The 19,520-nt window shown below is 41.4% G+C and overlaps 1 protein-coding gene across 3 annotated transcripts in view; it reads right to left on the bottom strand.

Annotated features, from left to right (window-relative positions):
• Positions 1 to 9,073: 9,073 nt before the first annotated feature.
• Positions 9,074 to 19,520, bottom strand: part of RFC4 (replication factor C subunit 4) — a 32,947-nt gene continuing 22,500 nt past the window's right edge. For all 3 annotated transcript variants that reach the window (XM_063441060.1, XM_063441058.1, XM_063441059.1), the window contains exons 8-11: positions 13,798 to 13,923; positions 10,795 to 10,875; positions 9,347 to 9,463; positions 9,074 to 9,209 (exon numbers count right to left, since the gene is read on the bottom strand). In XM_063441060.1, coding sequence (XP_063297130.1) covers positions 9,114 to 9,209; positions 9,347 to 9,463; positions 10,795 to 10,875; positions 13,798 to 13,923 — 420 coding nt within the window. In that variant the 3' untranslated portion in view covers positions 9,074 to 9,113. The remainder of the gene's footprint in view (positions 9,210 to 9,346; positions 9,464 to 10,794; positions 10,876 to 13,797; positions 13,924 to 19,520) is intronic.

Below are 19,520 nucleotides of genomic sequence, written 5' to 3'. Positions count from 1 at the left end.
CTTCCCCAAAAAAATCAATATCGGTCACTCCCTAATGTACAACCAAATGATTTTTCACTTCTAGAAGTGTTGCATAATTTACAAAACAGTAGAAACTCTGTGGAATATTTGTTTAGTATTTAAAATACTAAAGTTGTGATAAGTGTCCATAAAGAGTCTCACTGTATATGCCAATTTACATGGCATGTAAAGCTGTCAGGGCTTTATCATTCCGTGTGACAATTTATAATCTGTCAGAAGTGCCAAGAGCAGTAAGCTAGAGTGAATGTTCAGACAAAAGAAACAGACAATATCCAGCTTGGGTCTTGTCCATGCTAGATAAAACTTATAAAATGACCTATGACACTGCAGTTTTGATTGGCTGTTAAAGCCTGAATAGCAACCACATAGCTACGTCTGCAAATCTCTGGAGAAGCAATGTGTATGCTTACAAATGTTCTATGTGTACTTGTCTTGGCAGTATTCCAGAATAGATCTGATTGCATACTGAACAAACTCCTCTCAGTTATGCTGAACAAAACGAACTGTCAATCTATGGACATACAAATGATCAAGAAGAATAAATCTATCCAAATTTATAGGCATTTGACTCTCAGCAGAGATGAAAGGATTCTTTGCACAAGTTTAAATAGAACCCCCAATACAGTCTTTAGCGCCAGCAGAACCAGATACTTAACCCCTTAAGAACACTTGCCGGAAAATTTCCGTCAATTACTAAAGTTAACGCCAGATCGCCGCGATTGTGGGGTTAACGCTGTTGCTGGGTGCCTTGGCGTTTGAGGAAGACCAGCAACAGCCATTAGCACTGTCCCAGCACATGTGATTGTGACAGCCAGTCACAGCGATCACAGTGCTGCTGGAGAGAGATGGATCGTTTGAAACTTTGTATCCCTGACAGACACAAAGTGTTTAAAAGTTAAAAAAATCTTTACCTGTGAAAACTAACCAGGGTTTAACCCTTTGCTCACTGGCAGCAGTGATCACAGTCCTTTACTGAGATCTATATTTTTTTTTTTTTTTTTACTATTTTTCAGTTAATTAGTTAGCTGGGGTGGATTGAAGCTAGGGGGAATTGGGGAATCTAGCATTAGTGTAGCTAGGAAGCTGAAGTTTTAGAAAGTTATTAAAAGTTTATAAAAGTATTAAAAAAAAAGTTTATTTTAAGTCAAAGCATTTCTGCTTTGCTAGGTGTAAGCACTGTTTAGCGGTGATCAGATTTCTGTTTTTACCCACGGGTTCATTTTTAAGAAGTTTTAGAAAGTTGAGTTTTAAAGTTTAAAAAAAAGTGTTAAAGTTCAGAAAATAAAAAGTTAAAACAAAACAATACGTTATTTAGTTAATTTTAAGCTTTCACACTGTACTTGGGTTTAGTGCTGAGGAGGCATATAATATATTAGCAGCCGACTCAGGCAACCAACACTGCCTCAGAGTGCAGAGGGTGACTATGTGCCAGACACAGATGAAGAAAGTGACAATACCCCTGGCGCTGATATCTGGGTGCCCCTAACAATTTTGTCCCTGACATCCCTCTGTTCACTGCGACTCCTGGTATTCAGGGAGACGTGACCAGCTATAACTCCCAGGATTTCATGGTGCTGTTCCTTGGGGATGATTTTTTAGGGCAGATAGTTACACAAACAAATATTTATGCAGCGCAGTATCTGGCACAAAATGCAACAAGTCACCTTGCCACAAAAGGGAGCTGGTACTCCACCAGTGTGCCAGAGTTAAAACAGTTCTGAGCACTAACCATGCTAATGGGAATTATAAAAAAGCCCAGCAGCCAAATGTACTGGTCCAAAAACCCAATATGCAATACTCCCATTTTCTCTCAGACCATGAGTAGGCCCAGATACGAATCAGTACTGCGTTTTCTGCACTTCAATGATAATTTGAAGTGCCACCACAAAGATCATCTGCAGTATGAAAAACTCTATAAAATCCGCCCCCTAATTAACCATTTTAATAAAGAATTTGGCCTAATTTATACTCCCCAAAAGAATATATGTATTGACGAGTCCCTAATGAAATACAAGGGTAGACTGGGGTTCAAGCAATACATTCCAGCCAAAAGATCCCGGTATGGCATCAAGCTTTACAAGTTATGTGAAAGTAGCAGTGGGTATGTTTATACCTTCAGAGTATATGAAGGTAAAGAGAGCCACCGGGATCCCCCAGGTTGCCCTCATGTAGTTGGGACTAGCGGAAAAATAGTTTGGGATCTAATGAACCCGCTACTGAACAAGGGGTACCACCTCTACCTTGATAATTACTACAATAGCATATCCCTTCAAAAAAAATGCTATATTGTTTTAAGACTATGGTCTGCGGCACTATCCGCAAGACACGCACTGGCTTCCCCAAGGCTCTGGCAGAGAAAAAAATTAAAAAGGGGGAAACGGCTGCTCTATGCCAGGACGAACTGCTGGCTCTGAAAAACAGACAAAAAGGTGTTCATACTGACGAACACACACGCAAGGTCGCAGTCCGTGGCAAACAGGAAAGACGGCTGCCTGTCTGCATTAAGCAATACAATAAACGCATGGGGGGAGTTGACCTGTCTGATCAACTGCTGCAGCCATATCTGATGATGAGAAAGACCAGGGCCTGGTATAAGAAAGTGGGCATTTATTTAATGCAAATGGCTATCCACAATGCATTCATCCTTTTCAAAAAGGCAAATCCTCAGCTGAAATGTACTTTTCTTACATTTCAGTTTCAGCTAATTTCTGTGCTGCTCACTGAGTGCCACAGTGGGGAGCCATCAGCAGAGATATTCAGACAGGTCACTTCTGCTTTCGGATACCACCAACCCCCCAAAAAAAAGATCCCTCAGAAAAGGTGCAGGCTGTGTTACCAGAGAGGCATTCAAACGGAGACCAGTTTCTACTGCCCTGATTGTCCCTCTCAGCCTGGCCTTTGTATTGGGAACTGTTTTAAATTATTTCATACTCAGGGCCAATAAATTCTCAATACAATTAATATTCTTGTTGTAGTTCTTCTGTTATTTAACATATATATATATATTATTGTTTTACCTTTTATTTAGTTAATTGGGGTGGATGATAGTTCCTGGGAAATTGGGGAGTTTAGTGTGTATGCTAGGGGTAAAAATACAAATGAAAAAAACCCACAAAAAAATATTATTATAACGTTCTTGTGTAAAAAGTTCAAAATGCTTAGGAAGTACTGACAGCGGATTCAGAGGTGACAGACAGTCCCTCAGAGTTTGACCCAAAATGGGACATGGACCCAGCATGCAAATTCAAAGTTTGAAACAAACCTGAAATGGCAGTCTCTCAAATTTGCCCCTTCAACATCCACATATACCTGAGAAAGGTACACACAGGGGTATTGCTGTACTCAGACGACATAGCTGAGTGACATATGAAGCGTTATACTGCCGTAACACACCTAAGGATTGTAAACTATGCAGTAAAATCTCAAAGTGGGTGTGTCAAAATGGCAGAGAAAATGCTTACTACTACTAGACTTGGTACTCACTAGCGAAAAAATGATTACACCCTAATGTTCAAAATGGGCCTTTTGAAATACCCTGGGGTGTCTACTTTAAAAAATGGTAGGCCTTTGTGGGGAAAGTTTGAATAAGCAACCTGCTATTAGAACCCAAAATGAGTCATAAACCTATAAAATTCTGTAAAAACTGAAATGGTCAGGTCTCCTATATGGCGGTGTAGCGTCAGGAAATACGACTAAAGGCATACATTGGGGGTATCGTTTTACTCTCAGGAGATAGCACAGCATAATTTAGGTTGTTTGATCATATTGGAACATATCAAATATACAAAATGCCCAGCACAAATGTAACGCATAAGTTAAAAATGTGAAAAATATCTTTTTACCACAAACTTTGACATATAATGGTGAAAAAATGACGACATGTTAAGGCACAATATATGCCATATGAGATACCCTGGAGTGTCTACTTTCACGAATGGAAGGCCTTTGTGTGGTCATTTGAACAACCAAACTACTATAATGCCCCAAAATAAGACAGGTCCATTAAATCCATCTTTGAATTTTCTAACTGTAGAAACTGAAATAGTCTGGCCTCTTATATTTCATTGTAGCTTCCCAAAATAGTGGCAAAGGCATACAATGGGGGTATTGTTGTACTCAGCAGATGTTGCTGAACACAAAATGGGATTTTGATAGCACAAAGCAGCTTTACGAAATACACATTTAAAAAAACCTTGTTATATGTGTGCATTTCAAAAAACAGAAAAAATATAATTTTACTAAAATATGTAGCAGAGATTGGTGGGAAAATGGCTATGTAAAAAGTGTCAAAATACCCTTAAATAAATAGCCTGTGATGTCTTTATATAAATATATACTTTTGTGTAGCAATTTTGTTTTCTGTGACAGCTGTCAAACTTACAAGTCAAACATACCAACTTCTAAAAAATGTTCACATTTAAATTTTATATTACTCCTTGTATTTTGTGACCTGTAACTTTTAAAATAAGCTGAAATCCTTATGCACTTTGAAAAACAAGACACCTAAATGAATTTATTTTGAATTACTTTTCCTAAGCTGGACATATTATGCACACACTATTATTGCCAAAACTGTAAAAAAATATATATTTTTTTCATTTTGTAATGTTTTTTAATAATTAATTAGATTTTATATATGTATAAGTCACATCAAAGTAAAGCCCATCTTGTCCTTTAAAAAACGATATATAATATGTGTTGATTCAATAAATGAGAGAGATGCAAATTGCAGTTGAACACAAACAGCAGAAAATGCAAAAATAGCTTGAGTCCTTAAGGGTACGTCCAGCTTCTGAAGCTGCGTCCTTAAGGGGTTAATGAAGAGAATCTTATGAGCGGTTTATATGAAAGGGTAGAGTGGCATAATTAAGGAACCTACAGACAAACAACCTTTTTGGAGCAATTTCACTCCTGTCTGACAATTTTATTTAGCATCTGTCTTGTATAGCGGCTGATGCTACAACACTGCGTGAGTAACATATCAGCCAGTGTGTAGTATTCCTCTTTATGTCTAGTATGTTTCCCAGTCTTCACTCATCCTGCACCTGATACTGGCATCTTCCTAACTTCTCTAAAGTAGGAAGTCATTACCCTAATTTGACTATTTCTACCATCCCAGATCTGCTTCTGATACTGTTACTAACCAGTAACCTCACTAAATGTAGTGTTTTCTTCCCCCTCCCACTATCCAACTCAGTTGGTTTTCCCCAAGATTTAGGTCTTTGCACATTTTTTTTTTCCGGATCTCTTGGTAATCATAGCTCCAGTGTCTAATCACCATATAAATGGTAATTTTTTTATGTAGCTTTCCTTGTCAAATGTCTCTTAACTTGAACTAGATATCCCTGTTTTTCTAAAAGGAACTTCTCACCTTTCAAATATTACACATCTATCTATCTCCTTGCAGGCCTGTAGTGCACGCATTACCCTAACTCTGCATGATCACAGCCTTGGACTTCACATTTCTTGTGTCTTCTCCCCTCAGCCAGTCTATTTCCATAACATGTAAGCCACACCTGAAATTTCCTATATTTGCCCTAATGGCTTTTGTCCATGCTCTTATTTCCTGCTTTGACTACCTCCACTTATTTGTCAGCCTTTCAAATACCTGCATTGACCCACTTTAAACTATCCCTTCAACAGTATTACCTTACATAGCGCTTTGAAATTATAAGATGGGACTATTGGATATGTAACTTACACATGGAATATAACAAAATATGAAGAAAGGTCTGCTTAAACAAGCTTACAATCTGAGGAAGGGGTAAAAACACAAACATGTCTGAGGATGTGATCAATGGATATGACTGTTGAAATAAGCTAGTAAACGTGTGGAACAAGCAAACCGTGACAAAAGGCGGTGTGAACTGGGCTATGGAGGCAAGGGAAGTGATGAGGGCAGTCAAATGAGAAGTGTCATCCAGAAAGACTATGCTTTTCTAAGAAGGTTGTTTTTAGTGGTTTCTTTAAAGGACTGGAGACTATGAAAGAATGATGGCATAGCAGCCTTTGAAAAATATTGCAGATGAGTTGGCAATGTGGGAATGAGCAGTTGTCAGGTCATTTGCAGAGCAAAAGGAACAGAAATGGGTAATTTTTGCCAACAGGCTTAGCTTGATGAATTAAAGCTACACTCAAGCCTCACCCCATTGGCTGGTATCATGATACAGTTTAAACTGCTGGAGCTAACTTACAAAGCTTTTAACAATTCCACTGCTACTTACACATCCTGTTTAACAAATGGACCCTTTGCTTTGTTCATTCCCCCATTGCTAATTCTCAACAGAACTGCACCATTACAGTAAAATGCCTTTCCCTATGCTATCATACTCACCCCTACCACCAGTCTTTTAAAAAACAACCAGTCTTTTAATAACACAAACCAACCTTTAGCAAACTGTCTTTTTGACTCTTCTCTCATAATTGCTTTCCTGTACATCCACACATTACAAATGTTTATATAGTCTACTTCACTCTCACTCAACTGTACAGTTCCTCCTCATACCACTTGAACAAACCTTAATGGATATTAGGCACCAGAACCACTACAGCTCTCGTGTCTATAGCATGTCCCTGCAGGTTTGGAAAACATCTAGTAGCAGTCACTCCGCAAGCCATTAGTGCTTCCTATCTCAGTGCTATACTGTATACACCACAACCTGCATGGAGACACTGAACGCTCTCCATAGAAGTCAAGAGGATGAGAATGTACACTTATGACAGCAGCCTTTGTACGCCCTCTCATAAAGCTAGAGCTTTATGGGTCTGGATTGCCCATTTAAGCCAGGGAACGTCAAACTACTGGCCCCTTATCTACATTCTCATAGCTAGGTTACCAGGTGTCTGGCACCAAACCACATGATCCAGCTGATAAATCCTTCTCCCTAAAGTAGCACAGATGAGCAGTTTTCTGACCAAGTCTCAGGGGAGGGCTCTTTCACGGAGCATCGAGCACACAACTTTACTTTTTGTTTTTAAGTGGGCAGGAAAATCATATCCCCACTCTGGCTCTGAGTCCTGTCCTAAGAGCCTCCCTTTCAAGATGACATGCTGCACTAGGAGTAGGAAGAGTATGTACCAGTATGTATATATAAAGTGTGGAGTTAATCCACCAGTTTTGGCTTTAATAAAATGCAGTGTGGAGTTAATGTTGCGGTTGCTGTGTGAGAGCATCTGGGACTGTACAGATATGTGGCCCCCATGGGAGAAGACAATTTGGACTACAGTGCCCAGAAATACAAAGTTGGAGACACCTGCCTTAAAAGGTGTAGGCACCGTGACCCCTTCATGTAATTGAAGTGGTTATAGTGCCTGAAGCCCCTGGCACCATCCCTTCAATGAGGGTTAAAATATTTTCAAAGGAAGGTCCTCCACAATCCAGCCCCCCACTGGAGGTATGACTTATTTCTAGCCACAACAATTAATTCCAGCAATTGGTGCTGTGACAGCCTGAGGTCAGCTAAAGCTGTAAGGCAATCGCTTCTACCATTATACTTGAGATAAGGCTTTCTATGTAGAGGTTTAGCATTAATATATTCAAAAAGGTTTAACATTCAGCAGAGGGAACAACACTAAAGAACTTAAATGAGATGAAGTGATAGAGTGCCTAGATTGTCCATTTAAGCCATCACTCCTTGGTAAACAGTCACTGCATGAATGAGGCAGGTCATATTGGTTAACGGACTAATTTGCCGACGGTATGGTCTATCTATTGAAAATGAAATGAAAAAAGTTTTGAACGGAAGTAGCTGTGACCTGGATTGTTTACCAGCCTGTGAATCATATCTATAGTTACCATTAGCCATGTCTTTTATAGATTCAGCATGTGCAGATCAGTTTCTTTGGGGGAGAGGAGCTACCTGTTCGTATATGTTGCCTTGATTAGCCAGGAGCTATGTTTAGAAACAATACAATATACTAGTGGAGGCGATTTAACATTTTACAATTTGTGTAATCACCCACCCACAAAACTATCTTGCTGGATAATTTTGAGAATCTCTTTAAGTGTAATCTCTGGGCAAGAGAGACTCCTGTGAATTCATACATGTGTGCTTACAGTTATTGGATAGTAGCTGCATAATCACAAAGGATTTGATATCAGGTATATAATTTACACTGAACGTTAACAACTAAATGCCAAATTAGAGATAATTATAATTGGATTAGTCTAACTGAAAGATGCATGAACTCTGGACTTCTGTTATGAACTGTGAGCATCTATTACACTCCTGAGAAGTGCAAGGCACACAGTATGTCATATTCATGTTCCGCCTCAAATGAGGGCAACAGACCTCTCAATCCAATATAATGGAGGTGCAGTATTACTTCTCTTCAATTCTAATCTTGGGTCAGTTTTAAGAAGAATTAGTGTTTACATATTCATGTAATGAGGTGCAATCTGCATCACACCTTCGTCTCATATCAAGTGGCATTTCAGGCTGACAGAACTTTTAAATATGCACAATATGTGCCTACAGAGCTTTCTAACTCCACACAGGATACAATACAATGTGGAAGGAGAAGACATCTGTCTACATGGGGTTTGTACTGAAAGAGTTCCATAATTTTGGAAAGGTTTGTCATGTGGTGCTTAAACAAAATCTTGTTTTGGATGACTTCATTTAGTAAAAAGCTGATAAATATCAAAGAATATCCCCTATATTGTACATAACTATGGGTCATTATTTTTTAGATCCAATATTTTTTCTACACGTTTCTCCTCTTACAATCTTTCTCTTAGCCTAATAATCAACCCATTGGGAGTGGAACCTCTTCACTAATATATTAGTGAAGGAAGCAAGCACAGATTTATAGCTTGTGATATCATTAGGCAACACAAACACAGCCACAGAGCCACAGATTTGCAATGTTTTTTTTTTTTTTTTTTACAAGTATCCAGAAGTACCTCACAGCACAACTGATGTCTGACTAATATGCCCCAAAAAAATCTCAAACACTGCAGGTAAACACTACATGTAAACAAGTTTTCTTTTCTTTTTTTTTATAACAAAACATATGCATTTATACAAAAAATTATATCATAAATCATGTGTTCGTCACTAGACACCTTGAGAAAAAGAAAATCGATAGCATTAGCAATTTTGAGTCATTTCTTGCATAATAACTGCAAAAAGACTAAGCATTTGAAGATATTCATCTGCTCCATCTGTCAAACATTTGTCAACCACCTGAAAAGAGAAACAGTCATTTGTAACTGCAATTTATAAAGAGACTGTTGCATTTCTTTTTCTTTCTTTGAAAAATAATGAACAGAAGAACAGGTTAAAAAAATGTTTGTGACATTACTGCAATACCGACTACTTACTGCAAGTTTCTCTGCAATGATGGCTTTTTGTTTATCTTTTAGGTCCTCACGTTCAAGAATAATATCATGAATCTGGTTCACAAGCTGGTTGGCTGCATGACCATTGTGTATTAGAGTCTGCAAAAAGAAATTACCTACTCAGATATTTTATTGTATCAGACTACAGTGAAAGAAAAAAAAATGTAAAACATGTTAGCATGTGTTTTTGTGTGTTTTCTTCTATTTCCATAAAGCAAAATAGAAAAAAAAAAAAGTAGGTGGATATATAGCATTTAATTTTAGATATTGCATTGGTGTAATGTATAAAATTATACTGCGGAAGTGATCTATTAGTGATGTATTAAAATGTTGGCATTTAGGTAAATCGAATCACTGTTTATAATGCACAAGTTTTGGCATTATTTGGTTCTTGGATCAATGAGACAGAGCAAATACTAATTTAAAAGCATGTTTTCGCATGTTTGTTAATATTAAAATTGATACTAAATATACACAGCATCATCCTATCAATCTACTCCTTGTCCACGTTGTTAAATTCAGGGTTGAGAGGCTTTACATCATATTAGGATGTGGTAAGAGGATGAACGAATACAATAAATGCCATTCCACACACACATATCGTGTGCATGTTTTTTTTCTAACAGGGTTTCTCCAGTGATCCAAATCAGTGGATTCTGACAAAACAACCTGAGGCAATTAGTGTCCACTGTAAAGTTAGAATGTGTACCATTATTTTTCAGTAAGGCTTTATTTGTGTGTGTCTTTTTTTTTCTTTCTTAAGAAGACACTGAAATTCAGCTCTCTTGCTAAAATCATTGGGAGAAATAGTGGTGTGATTGCAGACGAAGGGTCTAAAAGTGGAGAAAATACAGTCACACTCCACAAGGAATGCTTTACTTTGAGAAATTTGCTATGCATCTGATCTTTAGCATCTTTTCAAGGAGGCTGGATTCCAAAGTTCCATAGGTTTTTTTTTTTTAAATCAAATTAACATTTGTGTTTTTTTTTTTTAAATCTTTTTTTGAGTTTCACAGTGATAGACGCATACACACAAGTCCAATACTTTGCAATAACAGATTTGTGCGTACATCAAAGTGCAATCTAAGTTCTTGTACACATGAATCAGTTCACAATAACATTAAGCATTACAAATGTTCTCTACACTTTTACTTATCTTAAGCCGTCCTTACACTTACAGAGTGTATTTTTGTATGAGTCATGGCGGCTCACGTATGTGGTCTTTTTACAGTACCATACAGCGACATGTCACCTTAACCCCATGGTATAAGACCATCATGTGTGAGTTATGTTTGTGTTTTTTTGTGTGTGTGACTGTGTGTAGGTATTAACAACCCCCCCCCCCCCCCCCCCCCCCCCCCCGTCACATCCTACAACTACTCACCATTGTCCCATCCCCTTCACCCATTCATTTAGCATTTGTTTCTTACCTTGACCACAGTTTCCAATTTTTCAAATGAACCACTCTGACACGCTGCTAATACTCCATCGAGTGTTTCTTTAGGGATCACCTACAAGAGTAAGAGAGCAATTTTAACATGCCAATGATTTAGATGAAAGAGCAAGTTTTCAAATGGATGGGTGCTCAATACTAAGGAGCAATCTTCAATTCAGGTGTGTCAGAATTTCAATGACATTGTAAAACATTATTAAAAAGGTCATGTTCTAGGTTCTGGAGATAGAAATTGCTTTACAAATGTAAGAAGTTTAAAAAGTAAATGTAGCATTAAGTACGAACGCACAGGAAATCTGGCCAAGGTGAATTATGTAATTAAGCAGGAGTGGGCAGAGATCAAGGCCATGACACTTAATATGAGTAAACCATGATACGTGTGGGAGGAAGAAATGACAATTGAATGACTTGGTTCCTTTAACCGTAAGTCTTTGTAAAATCAAGTGCGAGCATAAAAATGCTAATTGTTTTCCATGATATTAAAGTGAAAAAAACGTAAACTCACTTAAAATGTCAATGTAGGAGCGTCATATGCACACAGTGTGCTCCTGCTATTACAACCTGTGATGTACAATGCAACGGTGAGAGTTCCCGGTTAAAACAACAGCTCCATAATATACATTCCATAAATTGTACACTTTCTTCCCTGTAGTAATGCAGAATGCAGTATAAAAGAGCAGCTGAAATGGTCTGGTCCAGAGAAATTCCTTGCAACATCCTGGAAATGTAGCCCATGTAATTCTCTATCAAAGTCTTTCACAGAATGTATACCTTTGCGGATTAAACCAGGGTCCACACTATTTATTTCTCTACATCAAGCATGTCAAAATCAAAGGCTAAGACGGGACAAATAAATAAGATTTGCGTTTCTGTACCCTTTTGTACAGTGCTACGGAATCTGATGGCGCTATATAAATAATAATAATAATAATGTGGGACACAAAAAAAAAAAAAAAAAAAACTTCACTTTCCATAGAAACGTAGGTTTATTTAGAAAAGGACAGTATAAAAAAAGTTGCCTGACACTGGACATCCTCGTGCTCGTAGGGATTCAAAATAAACAAAAGAGCAAATTTATTTTAAGAAATAAATTTGCATATAAACAACGTTTCAGTCCAACTACCTTGACATATTAAGAAATGTTTGGTAATGGGACTGAAATGGTGAATGTATGCTGTTGCACACCTGTAAAAAACAAATTACGTTACCTTGTTTATTTTCAAGTTCTATGAGTGTGTTTTTTCACTTTGGCTGAGATCATCAAACTTGATCTCAGCCAATCATATGCTTTCCCACAGGAAAGCATTGGGAGGCTATTGTGCATTTGTGGGAAAAAAAGCTGCACGGCCAAACCGCATCTCCATGGGGAGCGTTCAGCGCCTCCATGCAGACCCAATCTAACACACTGCCCCTCCTACCACTCTAATACACTGCCCACAAATCCAATACATACATTGCCCCTCCTCCCTCCACTGCCCCTTAATCTAATACACTGCCCCTCCTCCCTCTACTCTAATTGAATGGACTGCCCCCAGTCCCACCACTATTTTAATACACTGCCCTCCCTCCCTTCTGCCTCCCCTCAATTTAATACACTGGCCCCCTCCCTCAAATTAATAGATTGCCCCCTTCCTCCCTCAAATTAATAGAGTGCCCTCTCCCAACCTCAAATTAATAGAAATCCCCCTCCCTCAAATTAATACACTGCCCCCCTCCCCCAACCTTACAATTTTGTCTGTCCGTCCTCCAGCCCTGCTGAACCAGGCGAGCGCTCCTCTGGCACTGCGAGCAGGAGGGAAGGGGGAGTGGCTGCTCTGGCAAATATATTCATTGTGGGCCACATGTTTGACAAGCTTACACAGTTTTGTGGCATCATTTCTAATAGACAGGTGTATCCTATCAATCTGAAATTGTTTTTTAAACATGTAATGGCAGCTAAGGAAACGTTTGATGGAGCGGCTCAATTCCTTTAATTGCAATCCCAATTTAGAAATTAGTGCAGTCAACTGTTAAGAAAGTTAGATTGTATAATACAGCGGTTCCCAAATTGTGTGCTGCGGAATGTTTCCCCGGTGCTATGATTATAGCACCGGTTAACATTACTGCTGAACAGGGGCCAGGTCGGGTGCCGTGGTCCTCTTAGAACGCGCCCTGGCCCCTGTAATGTCGGCCAGTGGGGAGGAAGTGACAGCCTGTCACTTCCTCTCAGCATCATGCATCATGCAAAGAGACTGAGCAGGAAGGAGAAAAAGCAGCTGCAGCATGAGGAGCACTCCAGAGCTGCTCCAGAAGCCTCACTCCCACCAGGACTAGGACTCTAAGCCACCCTCCTGGACACATAAGATAAGCTAACAGGAGATATTAAAAATATCACGTGTGTGTGTGTGTATCAGTGTGCTTCTGTGTCAGCTTACACATCTGTTTGTCAGGATATGCATCTGTGTATGGGCATCTGTGTGTCAGAATGTGTGTTTTCATGTCAGTGTGTGTATCTGTATCATGGTGTTTGCATGTATCAATGTTTGTGTGTGTCAGGGGGTGTATGTGTCGGTGTCTATATGAATTTGTCTGTATGTATATACACCAGCAAAACATACAAACACACTCCTGCAATCTAACAAACATTACATACAAACACACCCCTGCATTCAAATGCCAAAAGGATTTACAAACACTATACACAAATCACTCAAACAAAAATACTTCACACTTATGTGCATCCACATTTAAAAGTGAACATAACATTCAAACACAACCCTGCAATCAAATGCAAACATTACAAACACCCCTGGATTAAAACAAGCACCCCTTCAAACGCCAACACTGTACATTACACTATAGCGCCAGTATATGCGGCAGCGCTGTACAGTTATACAACCTAGAAATTTTGACTTGGGGTGCCTTGGAAAAATTATGAAAATATTAAAGGTGCCTTTAACCATAAAAGTTTGAGAACCACTGGTATAATGTATATACTTACCCCAGCTATTTCTACCACAATTTTTTCTGTTATCTCTTTTCCAGCAGTAAGCCTTGTTGCACTCTGTAAAAACGTAATGGCTTTCCTCAAGTCTCCTTCTGAAACTTCAACTAAGCAAGACACTGCCTGCAAGAAAACACATTAAAATGTATATAGTGAAACTTAGCACACACAATCATCAACACAAGTTGAAAGCATGAAGAAGTCCCATTTCAATAGCGTCATCACAAAACCATACAGATGTTGCCATGAATAGCTGGCCACTGCCTTTTGGATCTTTCAGATACCGCACATAATAGCTATAAGGTTGTAAACCATATAATAAGGAAGATTAGAACGGACTTACGAACAGCAAGACCAGTTCTAATCCAGATACCCTGATACAAACTGATAATCCAGTAATAGGCATTAATGCGTTAAATCCCTAGCTGGAAAAATAAGAAAAACATAAATGACTGTGTGAACAGTAAGTGCAAAAAAGAAAAATGAAATGTTAAAATAGGACCAACTGCTGGAGCCTTCTAATAGTATCCAAAAAGTGAAACCTCCACTTGAGATATAGATACAGACCCTAGTAAGCCTGATATAGTGTTGCAACAAGAGAGGTGCTGAGCTAGGTCTGAAGTTGGGGGTAATTGGATGCTGTCAAAAGGTATAATGTGAGAAGAGTATACACATATCTATGCTATGGAGAATAACCAGCAATGGAGACTGCACCCACTCTCCCACTTCAATGGTATTTTTGAGCTTTAACATTGAATTAGAGATACCTACATATCAATTTATTCACAACTGAATTTGCTGATTATTCTCCATAGCATATATATGTATATACTCTTCTCACATTATACCTTTTGACAGCATCCAATTTTATGTCAAGACACGGAGGCTCATATTGCTTAACCCTTTCTTTACTGTCCACCAATAGCAGCAAAGAATACAAACAGTAAGAAAAAGTGGTAACCATAGTGATAGGCCACACCCATACCAAGTCCCAGTATAATAGTCAGCACATCCCCACACATTCCCTCTTTCTTTGCTGCTCCGACCAAAGATAAGTACATAACATTTTCTCTCATACATACTACTATTCTCTTATTGATGTCTGTTTATGTATATAATTTATTTATGGTTATTTGCGTTTCTACTGCTCCTTTTGTTGATAGTTCCTTTGTTTTGCTTTTATTTATCCAGGCACCCAGACCACTTCTGCCCATTGGAGTGGTCTGGGTGCCAACTCCCACTACTCTTAACCCTGCAACTGTAATTATTGCAGTTTTTTTTATAAACTGCAATAATTATCTTGCAGGGTTAACTCCACCTCTAGTGGCTGTCTACTAGACAGCCAATATAGGGGAATTCCTGGAACATAGCACAGGAAACCTGTGCTAGAGTGTCGCTGGACGTCCTCACGCTGTGTGAGGACCTCCAGCGTCGCTCATTTCCCCATAGGAAAGCATTGAAATCCATTTTCAATGCTTTCCTATGGGGAGCGCTAATGCGCATTAGGTCTCCCCGGCCGGTTGGCGGGATCAGTCTCGCCCACTGGCCGACGCAATCACAAGGAGGAGCGGTGGCGGAGGAAGAAGCAGCGACATGGGACATCGTCGCTGCCTCTGGTAAGTTACTGAAGGGGTTTTCACCCCTTCAGCAACCGGGGATTGGGGGGTGGGAGGGAGAGGGGACCTGCAGTGCCAGGAAAACTGATTGTTTTCCTGGCACTGGAGTTTCCCTATAAGGATTTTTTCTGTGTATTATTACATGCTTGTTTACTACTATGTATTATGTTGATTACCTTGGAGCCCAGGGTTCCAGACCTTCCTTATTTTTTATTCTGTGTATTATCCATGCTCACTTGCTTCTTCTGATTACTAACTTATTTCCTTATATTTTCCTCACTACCCTTTGGCTCCATTTTCTCCCTCTCTCCGTTTATTTGGCGCCCTTTTGCGATTGTTTGGCTGTTTTCGTGAAATTCTTCAGGAACACATGCCGTTCGTTTGTTTTTTCTAGCACTTCGCTACATTCGTCTGTTTTGCCGCATTCGACTACTTTTTATTCGAACAGTCAGTGCATTCACCTGTTTCCTATTCATTCCTTTAGTCTATTTATCCCATTGAATTGGTCTCTTTTTTGCCGAACGTTCAGCTCTTTAACTTGACGAATTGACTATTTTTGGTTGCGAATCTCGCGAGATTGCCGGCGGCCTTTTCCTGACTTCCTGTCACTATGACTTTGTGCGTGTTCTCTTATCTGCCAGTCTGGACCCTGGTGAGCTCCCTAACTATACCCTCCTAGGTTATACTAGTTTGGGGCGATTAACTCCTGCTAGTCTCCTCTACCCTGTTTTCAGCAACTTTTCCCATACAATTATACTGTTTAGTTTTTATTCTTTTGTTGGGGAATATCTAACAGCACTACCAAGCCCAGATCTAAAGTGCCTGCCAGCCCCTCCTCCCCTAGGGAGATGGACACGCCCCAGGTTTTGGATAACCCATCTTCCAATTCTGCGTCCCCTTCTTCTGTTGGGGACTCTATGCCCCAACTGATGAGACCCAGTCCCTGGCGCTACAGCGCTCAGTCTCTGACGCCATTATGGCTGCTATGGGCTCTAACGTCTAACTGGCAAAGTCTGTGAGACCCCTGTTGTGGACCCAAAGATGACTCTATTCCTCTCCAAAATGGGTTGGAATCCCCGCAAGGGTCTAGATTCGGCACTTAAATAGTGCCAAGATAAACATCACAACATATTTGGCTCTTTAGCCAAACTGTTTGACCTGGCTGAAATCGCCAGAGCCGAGAACCGGCAAGTTGACCCGGAGGAACTCCGTGGCTGGGTGCAGAGGGCTATGTGCATTGCGGGCAGCGTAAACACTTTCCTATCCATTGAAAGGCGTAAAGCCATTCTGTTCAAGATTGAACCCAAACTGGCCAACCTCGCCAACACAGAGGCGGGCAAGGACGCCCAGAGCCTTTTAATTGGGGACTCCTTTATTAAGGACCTGGGACGCTTTGTGGGTGCCTTTACAGCCCTAGAAAAGGCCCAATCCTCCATGAAGAGGGTGTTTCAGGGGCGGGACTCTACCAGGGCAGGCAGATTCCGGGGTCGTCTGTCCGGCCATTCCAATTACCATGCCCGTGGATCGGGACAAGGCTCCTACACTCAGAGAACACCCTACCAGGAGACCATGGCGCGGAAGACCATGGCGTTCCAGAGGCTTCAGAGGGAACCCTGGTTCCAGACGCCCTTAGAATACATCTACCTCATGTTTCTTCCAATATGTGTGTAGGGGGCAGACTCCGTCATTTTTTCCACACCTGCCACATCACCTCAGATGTCTAGGTTCTGACCACAGTTCGGGGGTTTCCCATCGAACTGGTTGACACTCCGTGTCACGTTCCCCCACCTCGCCCTATTTTGCTTTCAACAACCGACCGCGCCTTGATAGACGCGGAACTAACAGCCCTCCACGCAAAAGGGGCAATAGAGCAAGCCCCGGTGTCCTCCACAGGGGTGATCAGCAACATTTTCCTAGTGGAAAAGAAAGCGGACAAATGTGCCCAGTTATCAACCTCCGTGCCCTAAACACCCTGGTGCGCTATCGTCACTTCAAAATCGAGGGCATCCACCTCCTGCGGGACTTACTCCTTCGGGGAGACTGGATGGCAAAGTTGGATTTGAACGAGTCATCCAGGGACCTGTTACGTTTCCTCTGGAATGGAGACACCTGGCGCTTCACGTGCCTCCCCTTCAGACTGTCATCAGCCCCTTGGTGCTTCACGAAACTGATGCGCCCCACCATGGCTTGGCAGCGCAGTCGGGGAGTCCGGCTAATCGTCTACTTGGACGACGTCCTCATCATGGCACAGGATCGTTCAGTCCTCCGGAAACATCTTCAATGGACGAGGGACCTCCTCTCCCACCTGAGTTTTCTCCTTGTTACGGTTACCTCCAAGCTAGCTGAAGGCTGGACCGCTTGGATGTCCTGGTTCCCGAGTGGGGAGAGAGAGAAGCGCTGTTCCGTTCAGCAGACCACCAGAATCCTGTGAATATAAAGCAATCCCACTCGCTCTAGTATAGCTAGGATACCCTGGTTCCCACAAAACGAGTCAAGCCTGCGATTTGAGGGTCAAACACGAACTGGCTTTAATGGCACAGGGACAGCGTTATTTATGCAAAATCCCAGGTCCAGGGACAGCCCCCTCTGGACCTGATGGGATACAGGGACAATACACACAGTTGACCAATGACAGTACCCTGCATCGTTTGAAATAGTCCCCGCCCAGCTTGGAGATAATAATTCCAACGGTTATGGCAATTCAATTATATCCAAATGCCCAGAATCCTACGTGTATTTCCAACATGTAAAAACAGCATAAAATACACATTTAGAACATTTTACTAGGTACCCCTTACATTCTACCATTCATTAGATAGCTCAGGTCTGAGCGCATTATATAGACGAATGGCGGCCATGTTTTCTATCCGTGAATAGGTGAGTGGGACTCTGCTCCAAAACCCCTGGAGCGAAATCAGGGTAACAGGCTGTGCGAATACCGCTCTCTGGCCAGTTGTCCCAGCCCTTCGTGAACCGAACGTAGACCGCCCTGAAGGGGCCAATTAGCCTGCGGTTAACTGCAGCCTCAACGTTCTGATTGACGACACACGCAGGAGCGTAGGTGGTCCTCGTTCAGGAGTTTGAGTACGGTGAAAATAGTCGACGAATGAGGCCACCCTGAGGCAGTCAATTAAAGTTGTGGTTAACCGCAAACCGCAGCTTCCCGGTGGTCATCCGTTCGGTTGTTTCAAAGGTGAAAAAGGTTAAGTGGCGGCACACGCCAAGGGCTGGGTGGTCTTAGTTCGTATGCACGAATCTATAATCCTAATTGTACGTGTAATTGGGTATAGTTAACAATAATACCGAAGGAACCGTCTTCGGTAACTTAAAATAATGTAATCCAATACTGGTCTTGTGGAGTGTCCGTAACACTCCTCAACTGGGAAAAATCCTGCCTATCTCCTTCGCAACCCATGGAGTTCCTAGATTTCATAGTAGATTCTGAAGCGGTGTCACTCAGCCTCCCTACGTCCAAGATACGGACAATCCGCAAGGAACTGCGCTGCACTGTAACACGCATCCAGCTATCTCTGCGCCACCTGGCATGGATTATTGGCCTTCTGGCAGGATCAATCCAAGTGGTGTTCCCAGCCCCACTCCACTACCGTGCCCTCCAGCACCTGAAGATCGCACACCTTCACAAAGGGGCGTCCTATGCGGACATGATCTACCTGGACTCGGAGACTCGGGACGAATTGACCTGGTGGATCCACAACCTCTCGGCTTGGAATGGCAGGGCCATCTTCGGCTCCCAACCAGAGTTCACGGTAGACTCAGACGCTCAGTCTTTACGGCTGGGGTGCCCATTGCAACGGGGTGACTACCGGGGGTCGCTGGTCAGCAGACGAATCCCGCCTCCACATCAATGCTCTGGAACTCCTGGCGGGTTAATTCGTGATCCGGAGTTTTGCTAACAGGACTGCCAGCGAATGCATCCGGACCGGCTCACTCATCTACGCCTTCCCCCCGTTTGCCATGATCCCTCGGGTCCTGCTCCAAGTTCGCCGCCAAATAGTCGACCTGATCCTACTAACCCCATTTTGGGGGACCCAATCCTGGTTCCCACAACTCCTGGAACTGGCAGTAGACGTACCCAGACTGCTG

Source organism: Pelobates fuscus, chromosome 2 (genome assembly GCF_036172605.1).
Source record: "Pelobates fuscus isolate aPelFus1 chromosome 2, aPelFus1.pri, whole genome shotgun sequence".
Lineage (NCBI taxonomy): Eukaryota > Metazoa > Chordata > Amphibia > Anura > Pelobatidae > Pelobates > Pelobates fuscus.
Note: the sequence above shows the minus strand (reverse complement) of the source record. Positions and strands in the feature narration are given on the sequence as shown.